A 23,983-nucleotide genomic window follows, 5' to 3' on the forward strand; every position below is an offset into this window, starting at 1 on the left:
AAAGTAAGTGCATTTTCAAGCATTTTTCTTTGTACAACACCTTGCATGTCCCCAATTATTTTCAGTTTGATTCTATTCTGCAGCCAGCATGCTGCAGTTTTACCTAGCACCAGTTAGGTTGGACTTGCTCTAGAACAGTTCCTAACAAATAATTTATTTTAGAAATGTATGGATACATTATACTTTATTACTGTAATACTCACATTTGACATCAAGGGAATGAATAGTAAAGCTGGAGGTTAGGATATTTTTGTATTCAGTTTCTGAATCAGCCATGCTCATTTGAGGTAGCAGAACAGCACAAGCTATTAATGAGGCATTTCATTTGTTCAGCACTTCAACTCCCAAGCGCAAACAAAAAAACTGTCATCCAGATGGATTTGGAAGATATTATTCTTTTTAAGACATGATGTTCTGCAAAGCCGTATAATCAGATAGGGAAGGTTGAAATGGCAATAATAGTTTTGCTTAGTCATCTTTTTACTTTGTACTGGCTGGAGTAATTATATATGCAGATAAAAACAACATTCTTTTCACAAATGTGAGCCTTTGTAAAATCATTCAGGTGGAAAAGCTTGATGCTTTTTATTTTTTGAAACTTCATCAGAATTGTGGTGAAAATTCACAAGTTTGACATTTATTCTGTCTTCAGATAAGAGAATTGGTGCTGTTGACCCCATGGTTCAGTAGGAGCAGTTCTTTTGATATATTGCAGCAATGTGTGACAGGCCCAATCTCACTAGTTTGCTGTAAACCTATTTTGTCAACATAAGGGTCAAACCTGCCACCTATGACCAATGAACTTCACAATTTGTTAATGAATGCTATTTATTAAGCTGTGTAATATTGGATTCAGTTGGATTATAGTAGTAAAATTAATTACTCAAAGAATTTTGAAGGTGGAGTTGGAAGTATTTGATAACTTGAATGAATGAAAATCGAACATATCCTCTAAGTTGAATAGATATATACTAAGGAGAAGTTTTGTGGAGCACTGGCTTGATCTCTGAAAAATTAGTTTTGTACTGGCAAGGTTCTCTAAAATTGAAAGCCAGTAAAAATAGCACATGTATCAAATGGGATAAATCTGATCCAGACAATATCAAATCCATTAACCCAACATTAGTCATAGGTAAAATGATTTCAAGAATGCTAAGAAGTAGACTGGAGGAGAAGCTGATCTAAATGAAAAGTGAATCCTAGATTTCAGCAAGCACAAAAAGAATTGGGGATTTGTTAAGCCATCTAGTAGTCAAACTCACTCACTTTATTTTGATTGGTATTTAATGCCAAGGCTTTGAAAAACACAAAATATTTTTTATCAAAGGTTTCCACACGCCCATTTTTTAGCATCGATACAGTGCTCAGTTGTGATACAGATAACATTTTTGGCAGTATTATAAGAGCAGTCGGTTACTAGTCGAGCCTAATGCATTACCTTTTTTGGCAGTCGTTGAATGTCAACGTCCTGAACTGCCTGCATACGGCAAAATAGAGGAAGGATTTGGACCTACATACAAATATCGGGAGACGATCAGCTACATTTGTAATGAAGGTTTTGAAATGGTTGGCAAGAGTGTGATTGAATGTAAAGAAAACAATATGTTTGTACCAGCACCACCTACCTGCAAACGTGAGTAACCATTTCTTGAAATTTCTTGAATTCAGGATAAAATCAAAAGAAGTGAAGTTGTGGGGTGAACATTCCCTCAAGTTTGTCGCAGTTATAAATATGAAGTGGATTTTTCATGGTTGAGATTGATATGCTGCTTTTTTGCTCCTCTTCAGTCCTGTAGAGTTTTTAATAAGTGAAATTTAGTGCTTCTATGTTTATTTAAAGTACTGGAGAATCGGTAAAGAATATTCCATAAATTTTCACAATGTGGAAAACAGAGCATCTTGCAAATAGAGAGTTATAATTACTTCTGTAGGAAAAAGGTTTGAAAAGTAAAGCCCTTTGTTTTCTGTGGAAAGGTATTTTTCTGTCTTCAGATAAGAGAATTGATGCTATTGACCCCATGGTTCAGAAGGAGCAGTTATTTTGATAATATTGCAGCAATGTGTGACAGGTCCAGCCTCACTAGTTTGCTGTAAACCTATTCTGTCAACATAAGGGTCAAATCTGCCACCTATCACCAATGAACTTCACAATTTAATAATGAATGAAGACACTGGAGATTCATTATTAACTTGGGAACATAGAAATAACTGTACCAAAAAAAAACGAAGTGCATCAAGTTCATCTATCCTGATAGGCTCGTGATACAATTATATTTGTTGACTAATCATAGCAATCAGTCTTTATCAATTACAATATAACACAATGAAAACGCCAGTGGTGGCAAGCTTTAGAAACCGTAGATAAAAATGTATCTTTTTCCTCCCAAGCATGCTGCATTTACCACATTGTGTCTCCATTATTCACTGAATCTCAAAGTGATATTTTCTCTAAAAGGAGTTTATCTAACTTGCATTTGAATGAATCAATGTTAACTGCTTAAGAAGCAGACTGGAGGTAATGCTGATTGGAATGAAAATTGAATCCTGAATTCCAACAGCCACACACAAAAAAATAGGAACTAGAAATAACTATCATGTACTCCAACCCAGTCACTGCATTGTGATTGGTCTTTATGTTTTTTTAAAGATCTTGCTAGTGTGTATTTTATCTTCTAATTTCCACTATCCAGAATCCATTTTATATGATGGGATCTGTACTCAATTGTGGGGCAGATAAATTTTCTGGTAGTATCAGAAGAAGAGTTGAAACTAATGCATTTTTTTTTGGTAGCTGTTGAATGTCATCGCCCTGAAATGCCTGCAAATGGCAGAATTGAGGCAGGATTTGGACCTAGATATGGATATCAGGAGACAATCAGCTATGTTTGTAATGAAGGTTTTGAAATAGTTGGCAAGAGTGTGATTGAATGTAAAGAAGGCAATATGTTTATACCAGGACCACCTACTTGCAAACGTGAGTAATCGTTTCTGGAGTATGCTGCACTTGTCACATGTCTCAAATTACTCAAGTCTTGAAATGTTGTTTTCTGGAAAAGAACTAGTATCTAATTTACATTTAAATATTAACTGCTTAAGAAATAGACTGGAAATACTAATCTAAATGAAAAATGAATCCTGAGTTCCAACACACACTAGAAACTAGGGACTAAAGTCCATCTTGTACTTCAATTCATTTACTGAATTTTCATTGGCCTTTTAACAATGCCTTAAAAAGCACAGTCTAATTTCCAAAAACCCTCGTTTTATACAATGAAGCCAGTACTTAGTTATGGAGCAGATACATTTTCTGGCAGTATCATAAAAGTGCTTACATTGAAGGTAGAAATAAAATAAGTTGTGTGAACTTAACCTCAAGTCTGTTATAAATATCTGAGGTGGATTTTTTGATGTAGTGGACGTTCATGTGCTTTTTACTCTTCACTCCGATAGAAAGTTTTAAAAAGTGAACTGTAGAATTTTTCGGTTTGTTTAATGTTATATGATGATCAAATGTAAAACATTGGCTTGTAACAATTCTTAGGTTTGCAATGACTCCCTCTTCTGCTCCCATTCAGAATCAGATGACAAATTGCTGTGCGTAGATTTTCCTCATACTGCACATGTAGATAAAATTTTCTTGAAATTTTATGCTACAGATGAACCTAAACTATCTGAAACAAAGGAGAATGCAAGAGGAGGATCATAAGACCATAAGACATAGGAGCAGAAATTAGGCCATTCGGCCCATCCAGTCTGCTCCGCCATTCAATCATGGCTGATAAGTTTCTCAGCCCCAATCTCCCACCTTCGCCCCGTAACCTTTGATCCCCTTACCAATCAAGAACCTATCTATCTCGGTCTTAAATACGCTCAATGACCTGGCCTCCACATCCTTCTGTGGCAATGAATTCCATAGATTCACCACTCTCTGGCTAAAGAAGTTTTTCCTCATCTCTGTTCTAAAAGGTCTTCCCTTTACTCTGAGGCTGTGCCCTCGGGTCCTAGTCTCTCCTACTAATGGAAACATCTTCCCCACGTCCACTCCATCAGGCCTTTCAGTATTCTGTAAGTTTCAACTGGATTCCCCCCTCATCCTTCTAAACTCAGTCGAGTATAGACCCAGAGTCCTTAAACGTTCCTCATATGTTAAGCCTTTCATTCCTGGGATCGTTCTCGTGAACCTCCTCTGAACCCTCTCCAGAGCATCCTTCCTGAGGTACGGGGCCCAAAATTGCTCACAATATTCTAAATGTGATCTGACCAGAGCCTTATAAAGCCTCAGCAGCACGTCCCTGCTTTTATATTCTAGTTCTCTCGAAATAAATGCCAACATTGCATTTGCCTTCCTAACTACCGATCCTGGGACAGGCAGTCAGCGGCACCTAGAGGATCTAGTCTAGAGGATCTAGCATCTAGTCTTCACTCAAGTAGGAGTAAGGGTAAAATAAAAGCAAAGATCCATATTCTATTTAGTTAAAATATGTCTGGGGAGCTCAGTCTCATGATTTGCACATCTTGCGCTATGTGGGAAATCCTAGACGCTCCTGGCGATCTCGATGACCGTGTGCAGGAGGTGCCTCCGACTGGAGCGACTCAAGCTCCAGGTTTTGGAGCTTGAGCAATAGCTAAGGTCGCTACGGTGCTTTCAGAGACTGAGAAGTTCATGGATAGCATGTTTCAGGACATGATCACCCTGCAGCTGAAGGAAGTGCAAGCAGAGAGGGAATAGGTAACTGCCAGACAGAAGAAGGGGACCAGGCAGGTAGTGAGGGAATCCCCCGAGTGCATCTTGCTCACAAACCATTTCTCAGCCTTGGAAAACGGTGAGAGTGACAGTTCCTCTGTGGAGGCTAATCAGAGCCAAGGCCATGACACTGTGGATGCTCCAGTTTTTCAGTGGGAGGAGGAAGAAGTGTGGAAGGGCAATCGTGGTTGAGGATTCATTAGTGAAGGGAGTAGACAGATGCTTCTGCGACCGTAGACTTGACTCCAGGATGGTATGTTGCCTTCCGAGTGTCAGGGTCAAGAATGTCACAGAATGGCCGCAGGGCATTCTGAAGGGGGAGGGTGAACAGCCAGAGGTCGTGGTCCATGTTGGGACCAATGACAAAGGAAGAAAGAGAAATGAGGTCCTGCCAGCAGGCTTTAAGGAGTTAGGTAGGAAATTGAAAAGCAGGATTTCAAAGATAGTAATCTCTGGATTACTCCCAGTGCCATGCAGTAGTGAGTATAGGAACAGAAAGATAGAGCAGATGAATGCGTGGCTGGAGAGATGGTGCAGGAGGGAGGGCTTTAGATTCCTGGGGCATTGGGACCGTTTCTGGGGGAGGTGGGACCTGTACAAGTTGGATGGGTTACATCTGAACAGCAATGTGACCAACATCCTCACAGGGAGGTTTGCTAATGCTGCTGGGGCAGATTTAAACTAAATTGGCTAGGAGATGGGATCCTGAAAAGTAGTTCAGTGGGGAGAGAAGCTGAGATGGAATTAGAAGTTAAAACTCAAGTGAGTCTGGAAGGCAGAAGAAACATAGGCGGTGGGGAAGTTACAAGAAGGAATCCTGAGGGACAGGATATATCTGCACTTGGGAGAAACATGGATGATTAAGTGATAGTCGGCATAGATTTGTTAAGGGAAGTTCGTGTTTGACAAATTTGATTGAATTTTTTGAGGAGGTAACCAAGAGTCTTGATCAGGGTAATGCCTTTGAAGTGGTCTACATGGACTTTAGCAAGGCTTTTGAGAAGGCCCCTCATGGCAGACTGGTGAAGAAAGTAAGAGCCCATGGGACCCAAGGCAAAGTGGCACATTGGATCCAAAATTGGCTAAGCAGCAGAAAGCAGAAGATGATGGTAGAGGGATGTTTCTGTGACTAGAAGTCTGTTTCCAATGGGGTTCTGCAGGGCTCGGTGCTGGGGCCTTGCTGCCTGTGATGTACATAAATGATTTGGACTTAAATGTAGGGGATATGATCAAGAAGTTTGTGGATGACACGAAAATTGATAGGGTAGTAAGTAGTGAGGACAGCCATAAACTGCAGGAGGATATCAATGGACTGGTCAAGTAGGTGGAGCAGTGGCAAATGGAATTTAATCCAGAAAAGTATGAGGTCATGCACTTGGGGAGGGCTAACAAGGCAAGGGATTACATTATGTATGGTAGGACCCTGGAAAGTACTGAAAATCAGAGAGACTTTGGTGTGCCTATCCACAGACGCCTGAAGATAGCAAGGCAGGTAAATTAGGTGGTTAAGAAGGCATATGGGATACTTGCCTTTATTAGCCAAGGCGTAGAATACAAGAGCAGGGAGGTTATGCTGGAACTGCATAAAACGCTGGTTAGGCCACAACTGGAGTACTACATGCAGTTCTGGTCACCGCATTATAGGTAGGATGTGATTGCACTGGAGAGAGTGCAGAGGAGATTTACCAGGATGCTGAGGGTCTGAGCTATGAGGAAAGATTGGATAGGCTGGGATTGTTTTCCTTGGAGCAGCGAAAGTTGAGAGGGGACCTGATAGAGGTGCAGAAGATTATGAGGGACATAGAGTGGATAAGAAGGAACTTTTTCCATTAATAGACAGGTCAATAATTGGGGGGGGCATAGATTTAAGGTAAGAGGTAGAAGGCTAAGAAGGGAGTTGAGGAGAGAACTTTTCACCCAGAGGGTGGTGGGGGTCTGGAACTCATTGCCGGAAAGAGTGGTTGTGTCAGAAACTCTGGAACATTTAAACATTTAGATATTCACTTGCGTTGCCATAGCCTCCAGGGCTACGGGCCAAGTGCTGGAAAATGGGATTACTGTAGTCAGACGTTTGTTAACTGGCGCAGACACGATGGGCCGAATGGCCTACTTCTGTGCTGTAAACATCTATGAATCAATTCAGCATGAAACAAGGCACCAAAGCAGCATGAATTTCAAGTACTATTGTAGGTACCAGAGTAGAGACCGAAACATCCGTGCCTACATATGATCCTCCACTAACACTACATCAGTACTTTCTAATAATTCTACTGGTTGTAGGATTGAAAGGTCAGTAGTATGTTGCAAGCATCATGTGACTATCCAATCAGCAAAGGAACATGTGAACATTGAGATCAGTGACCCTGCCTTCAGAATGAGAAGATTAGAACAGCACCAACATAGTTTGGTGTTCTGGGTTGAAACACTAAATAACTGTTATTGTCCTGCTGAGGGAGAAATAGAATTTGACATGATAACTAATGAAACATAGGCAAGAAAACTTAGTTTTGCTTATCACTTATTGCCATCACTTAGTTGATGGATCCATCCATTACAGTATTGCTAGGGGTGACTACCACAGTCTGTGGGGCAACAAAGCCCTACTTCCACACTGAGAATAATCTCCATTGCGTTGTGTGCCACTACCATTGCTCTAAATGGGATAGATTCAGAACAGACCTGGCAGCTTAAAGCGTTGGGTGTGCACCTGACCTGCTCGAGCGTAAAATGACATGAGTTGACGTTGGGCGAGCTTCCCGACATCAATGCACAGTTGCACGATATCTCAGTCGGCAGCACACCTGCCGACAATTAAGAGGCCTACTAAGGCCATTAGCAAGGTATTTGAAATAAATTTTTCGCTGCCTGTCCAACCTTACGATTGGTGGGCAGGCAAAAAGGCCAAGGAGCCTTTGCATTATTTTGGAAACCTCATCCACGGGAAGGATGAGGTTTCTAACATCAGATAAAAATAAAATTTTTTAAATTTCATTTATAACATGTCCCTACTCATGTGGCATTGCTTGGCATGCGTTATCAACCAGCTGCAGGCCATCTTGTCAACTCTGTGCACATGGTCCTGATGTTCCAGCTTGCCAATTGAGGAGTTGGCATCTCCTTTCTTTTCATTTGTTACTTTCTTTTACCTGGTGTAATGGATTCTGTCCACTTGTTGAGCAGAGACTTTAAGCTCCAAGCACCCATAGAAGTAGATGTACCGTAGCAGGTCAGCACCTTGCTAGTCAGGGCATGCCCAACTTGAGATAGGCATTAGCTGACCAGTGGGACATGATGGCCTCTACCACTGCTGGAGACAGCCTGTAACACCCCTACACCAGTCAACATAGGTTTATCACTTGTAACTGCTGTCTCCTGTGTTGTCCCAGTGCTTTGCATTGAAGGTGAAGTGTCTTCTACAGGGCATAAGCCTGGACAAAATTTATAGAAACCCTGGGCTGCCCAAGTCAGTGTGGCTCTCTCAACCACCCAGTTGAGTTCAGAGAAATGGAAAGCACTATGTTTGGCACCAGCATGATTGCAGGGGTTGCCAGAAAGAATTAGACATCTGTGTGCCTTTGGGCTCCACTCCAGATTTTTCAGCAGGATTTACTCCCCTAGCCTTCAACTTTCCTGAGGTATCCACAATGCAGTGGAGCTATCCGCCCATAGCTGGGAGTTTGGTTTTAGGGTCCAGAGGTGTCCACATGCCTGTGGGCCTGCAGACTGCATGTGTGGGGGCCAGGCCTCCTCTGAGATCCTCTTTAAGCTTTAGCCTATGGCCATGAGGGGTTCAGTTTCCCTGTGTCGCCATGAGGAGGCATAGCTAAGAACTTGCCAATGGAGAGGCTATGTACTGACAGGGAGAGACTTGCACATTTAGCTCTATTTTTTGCATTGCAAGCAAAGTAGCACATAAAAGTGAAAAGCATGCTAACGCTCCTCACACCACATAAACCTGTTGGACTTGGACACACATTGTCTATTGGAATGCTTAATTAAGCCACCAGCTTGCTTTCATTACACGTTGCCTAATGATGCTTAAAATCTGATCAGAAATTTGCTGAGCCTGATCAGTCTGTTAGAAAATTCTAGAATGTTTAATGGAGTAGTAAAGCTAGATCTTTACTGTTATGTTTAGGGACTGCTGGTAATGATTACTTTTGAACATGAATAGATAGATTAAAGCCTAAGCAATACCACTGCAAGGTATTGCACAGTTAGAGAAAATTTAATATATGCCTTGCCATCATTTTTGCCTTAACCAAAATCTTGTCTTGTGAATGAGGGACAGCTAAAATTGAGAGGATCCAATGTTGAAAAATTTTGGGTGGGATTTTCTGCACCTGCCCACCACTGGGATCTTCCAGTCCCACCACAAGTCAATGGACTTCTGTCTAGGGCACCGCCTCACCCACGGTGGGTCCCGCCCACGATGGGGCCGAAAAATCCCGGCCTTTATATAAGTTCTGTTGGAGATCTTGTTTTTTTGCAATACCCTTACCATTTTCCATTTTTTTCTCTATGTAGCAAGAAATTGTGATAATCCAGGAGAGATATTGAATGGATATTATGAGGCACCAAATACTACTTTTGAAACTAAAGCTACTTTTTATTGTAACACAGGGTGAGTGAAAATGAGGTAAAACTGATTTTGGTGAAGCTCTTTGAGGACATTATCAAGTAATCAGAAAACTAATGACTCAACTTGCTGGAGTGGGACATCCCACAGTGCCCTGTTAGTTAGATTTCTTTTCTCCTCACCTTTCAGCTCAAATTTTTTGCACTGCAAGTTGCTGGAAGTGCATGCTGATAATGGCATGGCAGGAGAAAAGGGCATCTTTGACTTTGAACGTTGAGACCAACAATCCATCCCCTTAAATAATGAGATTAAAGGATTAAGATGGAATCAGAAAAATGACTGAGAAGGAAATAAGATGGATTAGAGTTAAATCAGATAGTGAAAGAGAACTAAAGAGGGAAAAAATATTAGATTTGGACAGAAAAATATGGAAAAAAGGTAAAATAAGAAAAAATAAAATCACAATCAACAATTTACTACCTGTAGGATGGACTCCACCACTTTTGTTCCCTTTCTGAGACAGGTGTTTACTGTCATTCACAGAATCACAGTGCAGAAGAGGCCCTTAGGCCCATCGAGTCTGCACCGACATGTGAGAAACACCTGACCTACCTATCTAATTCCATTTACCAGCACTTGGCCCATAGCCTTGAATGTACTTTTTAAATGATGTGAGGCAACTCGCCTCCACCACCCTCTCAGGCAGTGCATTCCAGACCGTCGTCACCCTCTGGGGTAAAAATATTTTTCCTCACATCCCCCCCCTAAATCTCCTGCCCCTCACCTTGAACTTATGTCCCCTTGTGACTGACCCTTCAACTAAGGGGAACAGCTGCTCCCCATCCACCCTGTTCATGCCCCTCAAAATCTTGTACACCTCAATCAGGTTGCTCCTCAATCTTCTCTGCTCCAAAGAAAACAACCCAAGTCTATCTAACCTCTCTTCATAACTTAAATGTTTCATCCCAGGCAACATCCTGGTGAATCTCCTCTGCAGCCCCTCCAGTGCATTCACATCCTTCCTATAATGTGGTAACCAGAACTGCACACAGTACTCCAGCTGTGGCCTCACCAAGGCTCTATACAACTCCAACATGACCTCCCTATTTTTGTAATCTATGCCTCGATTGATAGAAGCATGTGTCCCATTTGCCTTTTTCACCACCCCACTAACACGTCCCTCCGCCTTCAGAGATTTATGTGCACACATTCCAAGGTCTCTTTGTTCCTCAAAACTTCCTAGTGTCATGCCATTCATTGAATACTTCCTTGTCAAATTACTCCTTCCAAAGTGTATCACCTCAGACTTTTCAGGGTTAAATTCCATCTGCCACATACCTGCCCATTTGACCATCCCGACTATATCTTCCTGTAGCCCTAGACACTCAACCTCACTGTTAACCACCCGGCCAATCTTTGTGTCATCCGCAAATTTACTAATCCTACCCCCCACATAGTCATCTATGCCGTTTATATAAATGACAAATGATAGGGGACCGAGCACAGATCCCTGTGGTACGCCACTGGACAGTGGCTTCCAGTCACTAAAGCATCCTTCTGTCATCACTCCCTGTCTCCTACAACTAAGCCAATTTTGAATCCACCTTATCAAATTACTCTGTATCCCATGTGCATTTGCTTTCTTTATAAGTCTCCCATGTTGGACCTTGTCAAAGACTTTGCTGAAATCCATATAAACTACATCAACTGCACTACCCTCATCTACACTCCTGGTCACCTCCTCAAAAATTCAATCAAGTTTGTTAGGCATGACCTCCCTCTGACGAAGCCCTGCTACAATCCCTGATCAAACCTTGCCTCTCCAAGTGGAGATAGATTCTCCCCTTCAGAATTTTCTCCAATAGTTTCCTACCACTGACGTGAGACTCACTGGCTTATCTCTACGACCCTTCTTAAATAGCGGAACCACATTAGCTGTTCTCCAGTCCTCTGGCACCTCCCCCGCAGACAGAGAGGAATTAAAAATTTGGGTCAGAGCCCCTGCAATCTCCGCCCTTGCCTCCCTCAGCAGTCTGGGACACAAATCATCCGGACCTGGAGATCTGTCCACTTTTAAGCCTGCCAACACCTCCAATACCTTGTCACTCCCTATATCAATTTGCTCAAGAACCTCGCAGTCTCTCTCCCCGAGTTCGATACCTTCATCCTCATTCTCTTGGGTGAAGACGGATGTGAAGTATTCATTCAACACTCTAGCGATGTCATCTGGCTCCACCTATAGATTGCCCCCTTGGTCCCTCATGGGCCCTACTCTTTCCCTGGTTCTTCCCATTGATATACTTATAGAATATCTTGGGATTTTCCCTACTTTTACCAGCCAGATCTTTCTCATATCCCCTCTTTGCTCTCCTAATTGCTTTCTTAAGCTCCACCCTGCACTTTCTGTACTTCACTAATGCCTCCACTGATTTGCTTCCCTTCTACCTGCTAAAAGCCTCTATTTTCCTTCTCATCGTAACCTGAATATCTCTGGTCATCCATGGTTTTCTGGGCTTGTTACTCCTTCATATCACCCTAGAGAGAACATGTTGAGCCTATACCCTCCCCATTTCCTTTTGAATGCCCCCCACTGCTCCTCTGTAGATTTCCCCACAAGTAGCTGTTCCCAGTATACCTTGGCCAGATCCTGCCTTATTTTACTAAAATCCACTCTTCCCCCAATCCAAAATATTTTTTTGCAACTTGTCCATTTCTTTATCCATAACAAACTTAAACTGTACCTTGTTGTAGTCACTGTCACTAAAATGCTCCCCTAACACCACTTCAGCCACCTGTCCGGCTTCATTCCCCAGAATTAGTCCAGCACTGCGCCGTCCCTTGTTGGACTAAAAAGTTCTCCGGTACACAGTTCAAGAAATCCACTCCATCCAAGCCCGTAACGCTATGTCTATCTATCCCATTAATGTTGGGAAAGTTGAAATCACCTAATATAATTACCCTATTATTACTGTTTTTACACACCTGCACAAACTGTGCACATATTTGCTCCTGAATTTCCCGCTGACTATCTGGGGGTCTATAATAAACACCTAACAATGTGGCTGCCCCTTTTTTATTCCTAAGCTCTGCCCACAAAGCTTCATTTGATGCCCCCTCCAAGATATCATCTCTCCTTACTGCAGTAACCAACTCCTTTACTAATAATGCAATTGCATTGTAGAAACATAAATTTCATCCTTAGGTACTTGAATTGTTAAGTACCAGCCTTAACTTCCTGTGCCAAGTTTAATTGACAATTAATGTGAAAATGCAGTCTTTTTTTTAATCTAATGGAGGTTGGGGGTGCGAGCTCTTGTTTTGGTGAGACTAATGGCAAAACGAAGCAAATTGTCAGCAACTTGTGATCTGCAATTCCTGGGGTGTCCCCTTTTTGCCACAAGTTGGGTGATTTACACTTTTTTGTGTGTGTGTGCATGCATGCCTGCACATTAAACTCTGCTATTTTGGCAACAAATTCTGGCCCAATATTTTAGACAGGTGAAGTTATTGCTTCATCCAGTCTACCTTTCCAAAACACTTACAATTCATTTTTATATTCCTGGATAAGAACAAGTTTATTAAAAAAGTGGCTAAAGTAAGCATTGGTCCCTTAGAGGCAGAGACATGATAAATTTTCATAAGGAATGAAGAAATGGCATAGTCATTGAAGAAATATTGTTTCTGTTTTCAGTGTAGAAGACACAAATTACATACCAGAAATAGATGGTAACCAAAGGACTAATAAGTGAGGAATTTAAGGAAATTAATAGCAGAGGAAAAGTATTAGAGAAACTTATGGGACCAAAAGCTGACAAACTCAGGACCTTCTGACCTGCATCCTAAGGTTCTAAATAGTTACAGAGATAACTGTTGTACTGAGCATAATTTTCCAAAATTCCTTAATTTTAAGAACGGTTCCTAGTGCATTCGAAGTTAGCAAATGTAACACAGTTATTCAAGAAAGGAGGGGAAGAGAAAACTGAGAATTACAGCTCAGTCAGCCTGACATCAATTGTCTAGAAAGCTAAAATAAATTATGAAGGAAACAGATTGCACTTGAATGAAAATCATTGTATGATCAGAAAGAATGAGCATGATTTTTACAAATGGGAAATCGTGCTTGACAGTTTTGTTGGAGTTGTATAAGGATGGAACAAGTAGGTATAGTATACTTGGATTTCCAAAAGGCATTTGATAACAGGTTAATAAACAAGGTAAGGGCTTATGGGAGTTGGTGATAATAATATTAGCATGGTTGGTGGTTTGGCTAACAGACAGGAACCAGCAATTAGCATTAAATGGCATTGCCCATTTGTTGCTAATTGTGGAAAGTTTGAGTTGTGAAGATGCATTGTAACTGTTTAAATACCTGCCAGTTGGATTTCTTGACACAATTTCGAAGTGGAGACATTTAATGTGTAGCTGCCGAAATCTGAACAGTATTAGAAGTTTATTGATGATTCACCAAAATGCTTTATTTAAACTGAGTCAGCATATTGAGCCAAGTTACATAATATCCCTCCTATGACCAACTGAGCAGAACAGCACACTGTACCCCATAATAGATCTCACAAGGAACAATCCAACTTGCTTTGATTTGTATTCTGCTCCTCGGATAATATGTTGTTTGCTTTTATTGTTTACAATTATTAGTTTCGGGACTTGGGACTTACTAAAACCATTAGATTTCTTCCCTGATCAGGGTGCTGTATCACTTTTGCACTAACTTGCATTCACAGCCTAATACTGCAATTGGTAATTGTTGCTTTGGTTTTTCCAAACTAAACTGTTTTCTTTTATCTAGATACCGGATGGTGGGTAGCAACTACCGGTTGTGTAAAGCTAATGGTTGGGATGGCCAGGTCCCAACATGTAAAGGTACATTAGGGCCCATATACGTTGGGTAACTGACTTGCATTTCTATGCTAACTGACAGAGGCAATTAACCAGAAAATCTGGATTGTTGGCTTCATGTGTCAGGTTTTACTTATCATATTTTGACGTTTGTTAGAGGGCTGAATTTTTGTTCTGGCAGGAAAAACAGATTTGTTGCATTGTAAATATCAGAAGTCAAATCATGGGCACAGTTTTCCCGCAATCTGAATTATCACAGCTGGGATCAGTACTGGAGTTGTTCTGCACTGCATTACGTTAGGTCACCAATCTGCTGTGTCTGAAATGAAAGATTTTAATCACTGAAGCTAAAGTTTTCATTTGTCAGTCTGTTCAGGGCATCCACTTTTTCCAGCTTTCACATGTGACCTTCCATCTATTAATAATGGGATAGCTTCATTACTAGCTTTTGGAGATCATTGGAACCAGGAATGTTAGCAAACTATTCTTGTAACAGCAGCTATTTGTTGATCAGTGTAGAAAGACTGATTTGTACAGCAGCTGGAGAGTGGGACAACAATCCACCAATGTGCAAAAGTGTAGAACTGTAGGATAGAATTTGTTTAACCTGATGCTTAGACGCTAGAATCATTGGGCAACGTTTTCCCCCTGTTGGGGGAGGGGGAATGTGGGAGCGGGCATGGGCGGGTGGCCCTCTGATCGGTGCCATTTTTCATGGGCGGACCAATTAAGGCCCACCCAGCGTGACGTCCACACAAGCGCTGTGCACTCCCTGTGCGGGCGGGGGGGAATGGCAAATGTGGAAGTCCGCTCCTTCGCACATGTGCACAAAGGAGCGCTCCAATCTCCCTGAGACTAAGTGCTGCCTCAGGGAGATTGGTTCCCAAAGTGAAAAAGTTATTCTTTTGAAAATTTCATTTACCAACCATGTCCCCTGATGTGACAATGTCACATGAATTGGGACATGGACATAACTTTAAGTAAAAGTGAATCTTAAATTTTTAATTCAGTCATGAAACCTCATCCTGCCCGTGGATGAGATTTCATGCTTTTTCAGGTGGCCACCAGCGCTCCCTACCTGCCTGCCAACCCTAAGGTTGGACAGGCATGTCCACTAGTTGATTTAATTGTTTTTTGAATGGCCTCAATAGGCTGTTGACAGGTCAGCGGGCACACAGCTGACTCGGCTGTGCCCCTGCCGACCTGAAAATGCAAATGATTGGGATGACATCGGGAGCTTTGCCCAATGTCATTCCGCGTCTTTTTACATCTCAGCAAGTGGGCCCTGCCCCCGCTCACCAATGGGAAAATTCTTGCCATAGTTGAGACATTTGTAAATACTTGTGTCACAATCTGGTTTTTGACAGTCCTATTGACAATCACTGATAATAATCATCTACAGATTTTGCAAATCAGAAATGAAGCTAGGAAATTTTAACTTTTATTTGTTCATGGGATGTGAGTGTTGCTGGAAAAACCAACATTTATCACCAATCCCTAAGTGCTGTTGAGAAGGTGGTGCTGAGCCACCCTCATGAGCCAGTGCTGTCCATGTGTAGGAATGCCCACAGTGGCGTTAAGTAGGGAGTTCCAAGTTTTTGCCCCAATAACAATGAAAGGAATATTTCCAAGCTGGGATAGAGTTTAATATGGAGGGGAGCTTGCAGATGTTGGTTTTCCCATGTCTGCTGCTCTTGTTTCTCTTGGTGTTAGAGGTTGTAGATTTGAAAGGTGCTGTTGAAAAAGCCTTGGTGAGTTGCCTTAGAGCATCTTCTATATGATACGCACTGCAGCGGTGGTGCTCTGGTCTGTTTAGTCAAATTTTGCATCCTGTATATTGGTCTGTATTCTAAGGTTTTGCACAAAAATTGCCTCCAATTAACAATTGTATAAATCATGTCACTTAATCCTGTGCTTGGCAGCAGATTTGAACAGACTTCAGGAGTAGCGTTTCTTAAGTTGTAAAATGACTTACTTAGCCCCATTAACGGAGTGCTAGGCATTCAAAAGTAAGTCTAATTTCAAGAATGCTTCTTCTATCCCCCAACAAACACAGTAAAATAATTCAAGAACTGGAAATGGTCAATTGGTTTCCAAAATGCAATTTGATTAATAGGCTAAAGAATTTTTTTAAGCTAATTTCTATAAATCTGTTTTTTAGGATGGAAACAGTACATTATTTGCATTTATGGTGCAAATAAGCTTTCTATTAGTGTCATATGGACAGTCAGTTACCTGGTAGAGACTAATATATTGCTTTTTTATTAGTTGTTGAATGTCATCTTCCTGAACTGCCTGCCAATGGCCGAATAGAATCAAGATTCAGATCTACATACAAATATCAGGAGAACATCAGCTACATCTGTGATGAAGGTTTTGAAATGGTTGGCAAGAGTGTGATTGAATGTAAAGAAAACAATACATTTATACCAGCGCCACCTACCTGTAGAAGTGAGTAACTATTTCTTGAATTGAGGATAGCATCAAAAAACATAGAATGAACTTTCTCTTATGTCTGTTGTAATTATGATTGAGTTGGATTTTTCTTGGTTGACATTAATAGCCTCTTCTTCCCTCCTATTGAGAGATTTTAAAGTGAAATTGAATGCTTTTCTGTTTACTTAAAGTACTGTAGGATTGGTAAAGGATCTTTCCTAATTGGTCAAAATGCAAAAGTTAGAGAGCATCCTGCAAATAGAAAATTGGAATTACGAGTATGGGAATACTACTATTGTTCTTTGTGGAAAGGTATTTTTCTGCCTGCAGATAAGAGAACTGGACTGTTACTCATCTGTTTCAGAGGTAACAGTTCTTGACATATTGCAGCAATTTGTAACAAGTCAAGTTTCACTTTTTAGCAGAAGCTCCGTTTTGTTAACCAAGGTCAAATATTCCACCTATTGCCAATCAACTTGTCTTTTAAGGCTTGATTAGCATGAGGAGGCATTAGAGCAGCTATCCTGTACAGTATACATCATAATTAACATAGTAATACTGGAATAACTTGGCAAGAAGTACCAAGGTCCACCTAGTTTGCCTTCTACCATCCTGATTGGTACATGATATAATGATAATAGTGATGTTGAGTAATCACAGCAACCAGTTTCTATCAATTACAACAGATCCAGAAATGACATGAGGAAAACCTCACTCATGGAAAACTTGGAATAATACGTTTTGGAAACCATATGTTAAAAGACATCTTTTTCTCCCAAGTATCCTCCATTTACTGTATGTTATATCTTAAATGCCTCACCGAATCCCAAAGTGCTATTTCCTAAAAGAAATGCATCTAATTTGCATTTGAATAAAACAATACTAACCGCTTAAGGATCTTTTTTACTATTGATACAGAAATTTGATTGTGGTACGTTTTATCAAAAGCAGGAGAAAATTGGATGGGGGGAATTAGAGCGCAAATGTCAGAGTTTAATCAGTAAAATTCTAGGTTCTATTTGTGTCATCACTAAACAACAAACATTTTGGAGAGATGGTGGCATAGTGGTATTATCACTGGACTAGCAATGCAGAGCTCCAGGCTAATGTTCTGGGGCCACGCATTCATATCCCACCATGGCAGCTGGATTTTAAATTCAACTAATATCAAGAAAATCAGGAAGTAAAAGCTAGTCTTAGTAATGTTGGCCGTGAAATTATCATCAATTGTCATAAGTACCCATCTGGTTCACTAATGTCCTTTAGGGACAGAAATCTTTACCTGGTCTGGGTTGTATGTGACTCCAAACCCATAGCATATGGTTGATTCATGACTTTCCTCTGAAGTGGCCTAGCAAGCCCTCAGTTCAAGAGCAATTAGGGATGGTCAACAAATGCTGGCCTTGCCAGCAGCTCCCACATTCCGTGAAAGAATAAAAAACAAGCAGGAGACTCAACCAGTTGCAATTGAGCTAGTTCATATGAACAGCAACATTGACAATTTGCATTCATATAATGCCTTTAACAGTAAAAAAAAAAGGTCCTAGGTACATAACGGAAGCAGAATCAGGCAAAACATTGACACAAAGGCATGGGAGGATATCTTAATAGTGATAATAAAATTTGGTCAGAGAGGTGGGTTTTAAAGATGACCTATAAAGGATGAGGGCAGTGGATGTCAGAGGTTTAGGAAGGGAATTTCAGGGCATAGGGCCGAGATGACTGAAGGCATGGGGGAATACACAAGAAGCTGAGATTATTGAAGAGTACTTGGAACATTATAGGATTGGAGAAAATTAGATATAATGAGCACCAAGGCCAAGCTGTGATTTAAACAAGAAGATGAAAATTTTAAATTAAGTACAAGGGTGAAGGGTGTACTTCTGCAGAATAAACCAGTCCTTGTAGGGGCCAATTATATCAACAGACCATATAAATTCTATTGTCAAAAAATAAACTGATACCAGACATTATCAGTGAGGTGGGAGGCAAGGCAAGTGATGTTATAACTTCTGTGCCATTACCTTTACCACTTTCACTCACTAGAAGCCATAGTCTAACGACATTAGAACCTTCTTGACCTGTAATCAATCGCAATTAGTCGAATGGAAATTTGACTATTGGAAGAAAAAAGGATTTGCAGTATTCTCTTTTATACTGAGAAGTGGAATTGATCAAGTACTAAGAGAACTTGATTCACGATAACATCCCCCTAGAATTTGATGTTAAAAGTTAGATGCTGGGATGTGTAGCAAGCTCTGAAAACCATGATAAAAGCAAAAAACTGCAGATGCTGGAATCCAAAGCAAAAATAAAAATACCTGGAAAAACTCAGCAGGTCTGAAAGCATCTGCGGAGAGAAACACAGTTAACGTTTCGAGTCCGTATGACTCTTCAACAGAACTAAGGAAAAATAGAAGAGAGGTGAAATATAAGCTGGTTTAAGGAAGGGTGGGTCAAGTAGAGCTGATAGAGGGCCAGTGATAGGTGGAGATTGCCAAAAGATGTCATAGACAAAAGGACAAAGAGGTGTTGGCGGTGGTGATATTAACTAAAAAATGTGCTAATAGGTGATATTTAGGGTAGAAAGCAGGACGAGCAAGGTACAGATAGCCCTGGTGGGGTAGGGGGAAGGGATCAAAATAGGCTAAAAGGTAGAGATAAAACAATGGATGGAAATACATTTAAAAATAATGGAAATGGGTGGGAAAAGAAATATCTATATAAATTATTGGGCAAAAGGGGGATCGGAAAGTGGTTGGGGATGGAGGAGAGAGTTCATGATCTAAAATTGTTGAACTCAATATTCAGTCCAGAAGGTTGTAAATTCTATTGTCAGAAGATGAGGTGCTGTTCCTCCAATTTGCGTTGAGCTTCACTGGAACGTTGCAGCAGGCCAAGGACGGACATATGGGCATGAGAGCAGGGTGGAGTATTGAAATGGCAAGCGACAGGGAGGTCTGGGTCATGCTTGCGGACAGACCAAAGGTGTTCTGCAAAGCGGTCACCCAGTCTGCGTTTGGTCTCTCCAATGTAGAGGAAACCGCATTGGTAGCAGTGAATGCAGCAGACTAAATTGAGGGAAGTGCAAGTGAAATGCTGCTTCACTTGAAAGGAGTGTTTGGGCCCTTGGATGGTGAGGAGAAGGGAAGTAAAGGGGCAGGTGTTGCACCTTCTGTGGTTGCATGGGAAGGTGCCATGGGAGGGGGTTGAGGTGTTGGGGGCAATGGAGGAGTGGACCAGGATGTCCCGGAGGGAACGATCCCTGTGGAATGCCGCCAGGAGGGGTGAAGGGAAGATGTGTTTGGTGGTGACATTGTGCTGGAGTTGGCAGAAATGGCAGAGAATGATCCCTTGAATGCGGAGGCTGGTGTGGTGATAAGTAAGGACAAGGGGGGCCCTATCATGGTTCTGGGAGGGAGAGGATGGTGTGAGGGCAGATGCTTGGGAGATGGGCCGGACACGGTTGAGGGCCCTGTCAACCACCATGGGTGGAAAACCTCGGTTAAGAAAGAAGGAAGACATGTCAGAGGAACTGTTTTTGAAAGTGGCATCATCAGAACAGATGCGACGGAGGCGAAGGAACTGAGAGAATGGGATGGAGTCCTTACAGGAAGCGGGGTGTGAGGAGCTGTAGTCAAGGTAGCTGTGGGAGTCGGTAGGCTTGTAATGAATATTGGTGGATAGTCTATCACCAGAAATTGAGACAGAGAGGTCAAGGAAGGGAAGTGTCAGAGATGGACCATGTGAAAATGATGGAGGGGTGGAAATTGGAAGCAAAATAAATAAATTTTTCCAGGTCCAGACGAAAGCATGAAGCAGCACCGAAGCAGTTATCGATGCACTGGAGAAAGAGTTGGGGGGGCTGCTGGAGTAGGACTGGAACAAGGAATGTTCCACATATCCCATAAAGAGACAGGCATAACTGGGGCCCATGTGGGTACCCATAGCCACACCTTTTATTTGGAGGAAGTGAGGGGAGTTTAAGGAGAAATTGTTCAGTGAGAGGGGATTGTTCGGCTCTCTGTTCGAGGAAAAAGTGGAGAGCCCTCAGACAATCCCGGTGGCGGATGCAGGCGTAGAGGGATTGGACGTCCATGGTGAAGAGGAGACGGTTGAGGCCAGGGAACTGGAAATTGTTGATATGATGTAGGGTGTCAGAGGAATCATGGATGTAAACCAGGATGAAAACGATGAGTTCAGCCTTCCCTATGCTTAGCAAGAACTTATAGTTGATTGAAGGCTTTATGTTGGACAGGCAGCCTGACAGCAAAGAAGTGATTCAGGAATCAAAATAAGAGGGAGTGGGCAAGCTGGTATCATGGGCAGAATTTTGCCCTCGTCAGATGGGCAGGCCCAGGAGCGGCTAGGAAACCAACCGCCAGCTGCGATCACCCCCTGACCGCGAATTCACGCTGGCTGGCCAATTAACAGCCAGCCAGCATGAAATGCAGTGCAGCATTGCTGGGGTGGGGGTGGGAGGAGCGCAAGCGCTGAAGTTTGTACACGCATTTGAGTGCATGCAGTAAAAACTCCCTGAAGCACAGAGCTGCCTCAGGGAGGTGAAGATTTTTATCAATAAAAATAAATCTTTTCAAATAATGAAAACGCGTCCCCTCATGTGATTCTGTCACATGAGCAGGGACGTGTTAATATGAGTGTAAAAAGTTTTTTTTAATCACTGGTCGAAACCTCATCCCTCCCGTGGATGAGGTTTCGCCAAAAATTCAAAGGCTGTTTGGCCTTTTCGCCAGCCTGCCAAACGAGCAGTTGGACAGACAGCGAAAAATTCCAATCAATTAGTTGATTAAGGGCCTTAATAGGCTGCTTAATTGTTGTCGGACGTGCTGCTGACTCTCGCGCATGCCCGCTGTCCGAAATATCGCATGAGTGCGTGATGACATTGGGGCACTCGCCCGACGTCATCGCACGTCATTTTATGCTAGAATGTGTTGGGCGCATGCTGAGTGAATCCTGGCCGTAGAATCGATATGGCCTGTGAATTTAAATTAAATCTTATTCTTGACTTTCTATTGCACTGGTGAAATGTGTCTTAAAACCTTGTAGACAAATTGCAAACTTCCAATCTATTACAGGAAGTAAGATTGTAAATTTTGTTATATAATGGTATGCTTAAGGTTGATATTTACAGGATCAGAATGTATATATTGTGCCTGCTGTATCATTCTTGAAATTATGTTTCTGCCCTTAGAAAAAAAAAAGCCTCTGATTCGTAAAATTGAAGAGATCAAGCAGGAACCCCCTCCAACCAATGGTATTGTGAAATAGTTAATAATTTGTCATTTGATAAATGTCCTAACTTCCCCACACCACCACTGCCCCCACCTGATACTTCTGATCAGCCAAAACAGAGCTCTAATTAGCCTTTACTGTAGTTAAATATTGCCACATCTTTACCTTCTCTACCATTTGGACTAGGAAGGAAAGTTTTGCTATGCAGTTAATAGCAGGCTTACATGTCCAATTCACTGATTCACTATTGGGTGCCTCTCTCTGGGAAGTGGTTGTGGCTCTGCAATACTGATGAAATTGTCAGTATATTTTGATAATCTGAGTCATCTCAAAAATCAAACAAAATGACAGTTAAAAACTGCTTAAAAGTAGGATTTGTTTGTCACTTTTTTCCCTGCTGTGACAGTAGGGCAACATAAGAAGCTTATACTGAGAAAAGGTAGTTTGTGCAATTGGGTCTTTTCCTTCCATAGTACATGCATGACTCCCTCAAACTTCAGTGCTCACACAGTTTCTATGTTGACCAGGAATAACATTTGTGCTTGCCATCTGGAATGTAAAAATTCTACCATTTAACATCATGGTTATCAAATATAGTGCCTAGTAATGATGTCCCTATAGATATGGGAATGTTGCATTAGACATCCTCTGTGCATAACCAAATTTACCAAGCAATCTATCATCACCTCAGGGGGAAATAAAATACCTTTATTACATTAGTTAATGTTTACTACTGTTGTTTTATCTGTAAGTGGACACCTATGAGGAAATTTGTTAGTGTATAACAAGCCTTTAATGCCATTACTACCTTTGTTCTACTACCACTTAAAACGTTAAAATCGGCTCCTGTTCCTTTTTAAAAAATGTTATTGAAAGCTTTTAATTGCAATGGACTTTTGCATACAGCTACCATTAACTGGAAATTTTGTGCAACTGGTTACTAGTCAATATATTTCAAGCATCCATCTTATTTTTTGCCTGGTTCATCTCAAGAATGCTATCAGAGCACAAGAAAATCTGTCTGAAACAATTAGCATCTTGGCAACTATTTACTGGGTGTTGATTTTGGTGAACAGTTAGCAGATTTAGGTCTGCAGCATTTAACATTACTTTGGAAGGTGGCAGATTGAATAGTGTCCTGTGATTGTGCACATCAACGCCAGTGTTTGCATGTATTTTTTTTAAGTGAGGAGAAAGTATTGGGGTCATCCTACTAGTTGCTTGTCATTTATTGAATCACAGGTGCTGTTTTTATCATTATCAAAGGTAATGAATAGGGAAATAGAAAGCACATAGAGCAACAACACTCTCCACCAATGGTTGTGTGTAGAAGTTCTTTTTTGTACAATTCAAATAGTGTAATTAATTCTGTTCTAAATTTCTTATTTAAATTTGTAGTTTATCTTCAGCATTGTTAAATGTTACCTCACTTCTCCACTCTACCTGATAGAGGAGGCAAAAAGCTTATCTCAGTGATAATAGGAGACTTGCCATATAAACATTGTATGCATGAGATGGCAATGTATTTGCGCATGGTTGATTTAATTTTTGTTTTAATTAATTCTACAGATGACGGAGATGGCCTTGGTAAGGAGAATTGGATGATACAAGTTTTCCTTTATAGCTACAGCATTGTACTTTTTAAGCATTCATTGATGTTTTAAAAGCTATGGATCACAATTGTTTATTAAATTGTAGATTTTAAATGCTGTTCCAAGAAATCAACATAATCATATAAATCTTCAAAGAAATTAGTTATTTTGTCAATTTGAATTAAGCAATGATTGGTTGTCTGATCATGGGGACAGAAGCAGGTTAGTGTGGGAGTGTGCTCGGGGTTAGCACTTCCACTGATCCTGGTCTATAAGCAGTACTGGAAAAGCACTTGCCTTCTTCCATGCAGCAGTCCTTGTCTCCCTTTTGGATGTCAAGTTTCCTGAGACCTGGGGAAACTAACCAGCCAGTGTTAAAGCTAGAAAAAAGAGAAAATTTGAGCCCCACAGTTTTGTTAAAATGAGCCTCCCAGGAAGCGAGTTGATTGCCAGATCTCTGTTTTGACTGTTAAGACTGTGGGAGTTTTGGATTGTGTTTGGATTTCTTCAACTTTTTAAAATGTT

General features: G+C 41.3%; 2 protein-coding genes across 6 annotated transcripts in view; one reads left to right on the forward strand and one right to left on the reverse strand.

Annotated features, from left to right (window-relative positions):
* LOC121282553 (membrane cofactor protein-like) overlaps nt 1–23,983 on the forward strand; it is a 47,749-nt gene that overhangs the window by 13,992 nt on the left and 9,774 nt on the right. For 2 of the 3 annotated variants that reach the window (XM_041196291.1, XM_041196292.1), the window contains exons 6-12: nt 1,451–1,633; nt 2,792–2,974; nt 9,272–9,368; nt 14,128–14,201; nt 16,446–16,628; nt 21,826–21,888; nt 23,436–23,453. In XM_041196291.1, coding sequence (XP_041052225.1) covers nt 1,451–1,633; nt 2,792–2,974; nt 9,272–9,368; nt 14,128–14,201; nt 16,446–16,628; nt 21,826–21,888; nt 23,436–23,453 — 801 coding nt within the window. The remainder of the gene's footprint in view (nt 1–1,450; nt 1,634–2,791; nt 2,975–9,271; nt 9,369–14,127; nt 14,202–16,445; nt 16,629–21,825; nt 21,889–23,435; nt 23,454–23,983) is intronic. The other variant, XR_005944071.1, reaches the window with a different exon arrangement.
* The window catches only part of LOC121282554 (C4b-binding protein beta chain-like), a 72,710-nt gene that overhangs the window by 6,596 nt on the left and 42,131 nt on the right, over nt 1–23,983 (reverse strand). For 2 of the 3 annotated variants that reach the window (XR_005944076.1, XR_005944074.1), the window contains one exon: nt 1,626–1,790. Coding sequence is in view for 1 of the 3 variants with exons in the window: in XM_041196299.1 (XP_041052233.1) it covers nt 1,747–1,790 (44 nt within the window). In the remaining 2 variants the exon portion in view is untranslated. Of the gene's footprint in view, nt 1–1,246; nt 1,791–23,983 lie in introns of those variants that run through there. The other variant, XM_041196299.1, reaches the window with a different exon arrangement.

Source organism: Carcharodon carcharias, chromosome 9, assembly GCF_017639515.1.
Source record: "Carcharodon carcharias isolate sCarCar2 chromosome 9, sCarCar2.pri, whole genome shotgun sequence".
NCBI classification, from domain to species: domain Eukaryota; kingdom Metazoa; phylum Chordata; class Chondrichthyes; order Lamniformes; family Lamnidae; genus Carcharodon; species Carcharodon carcharias.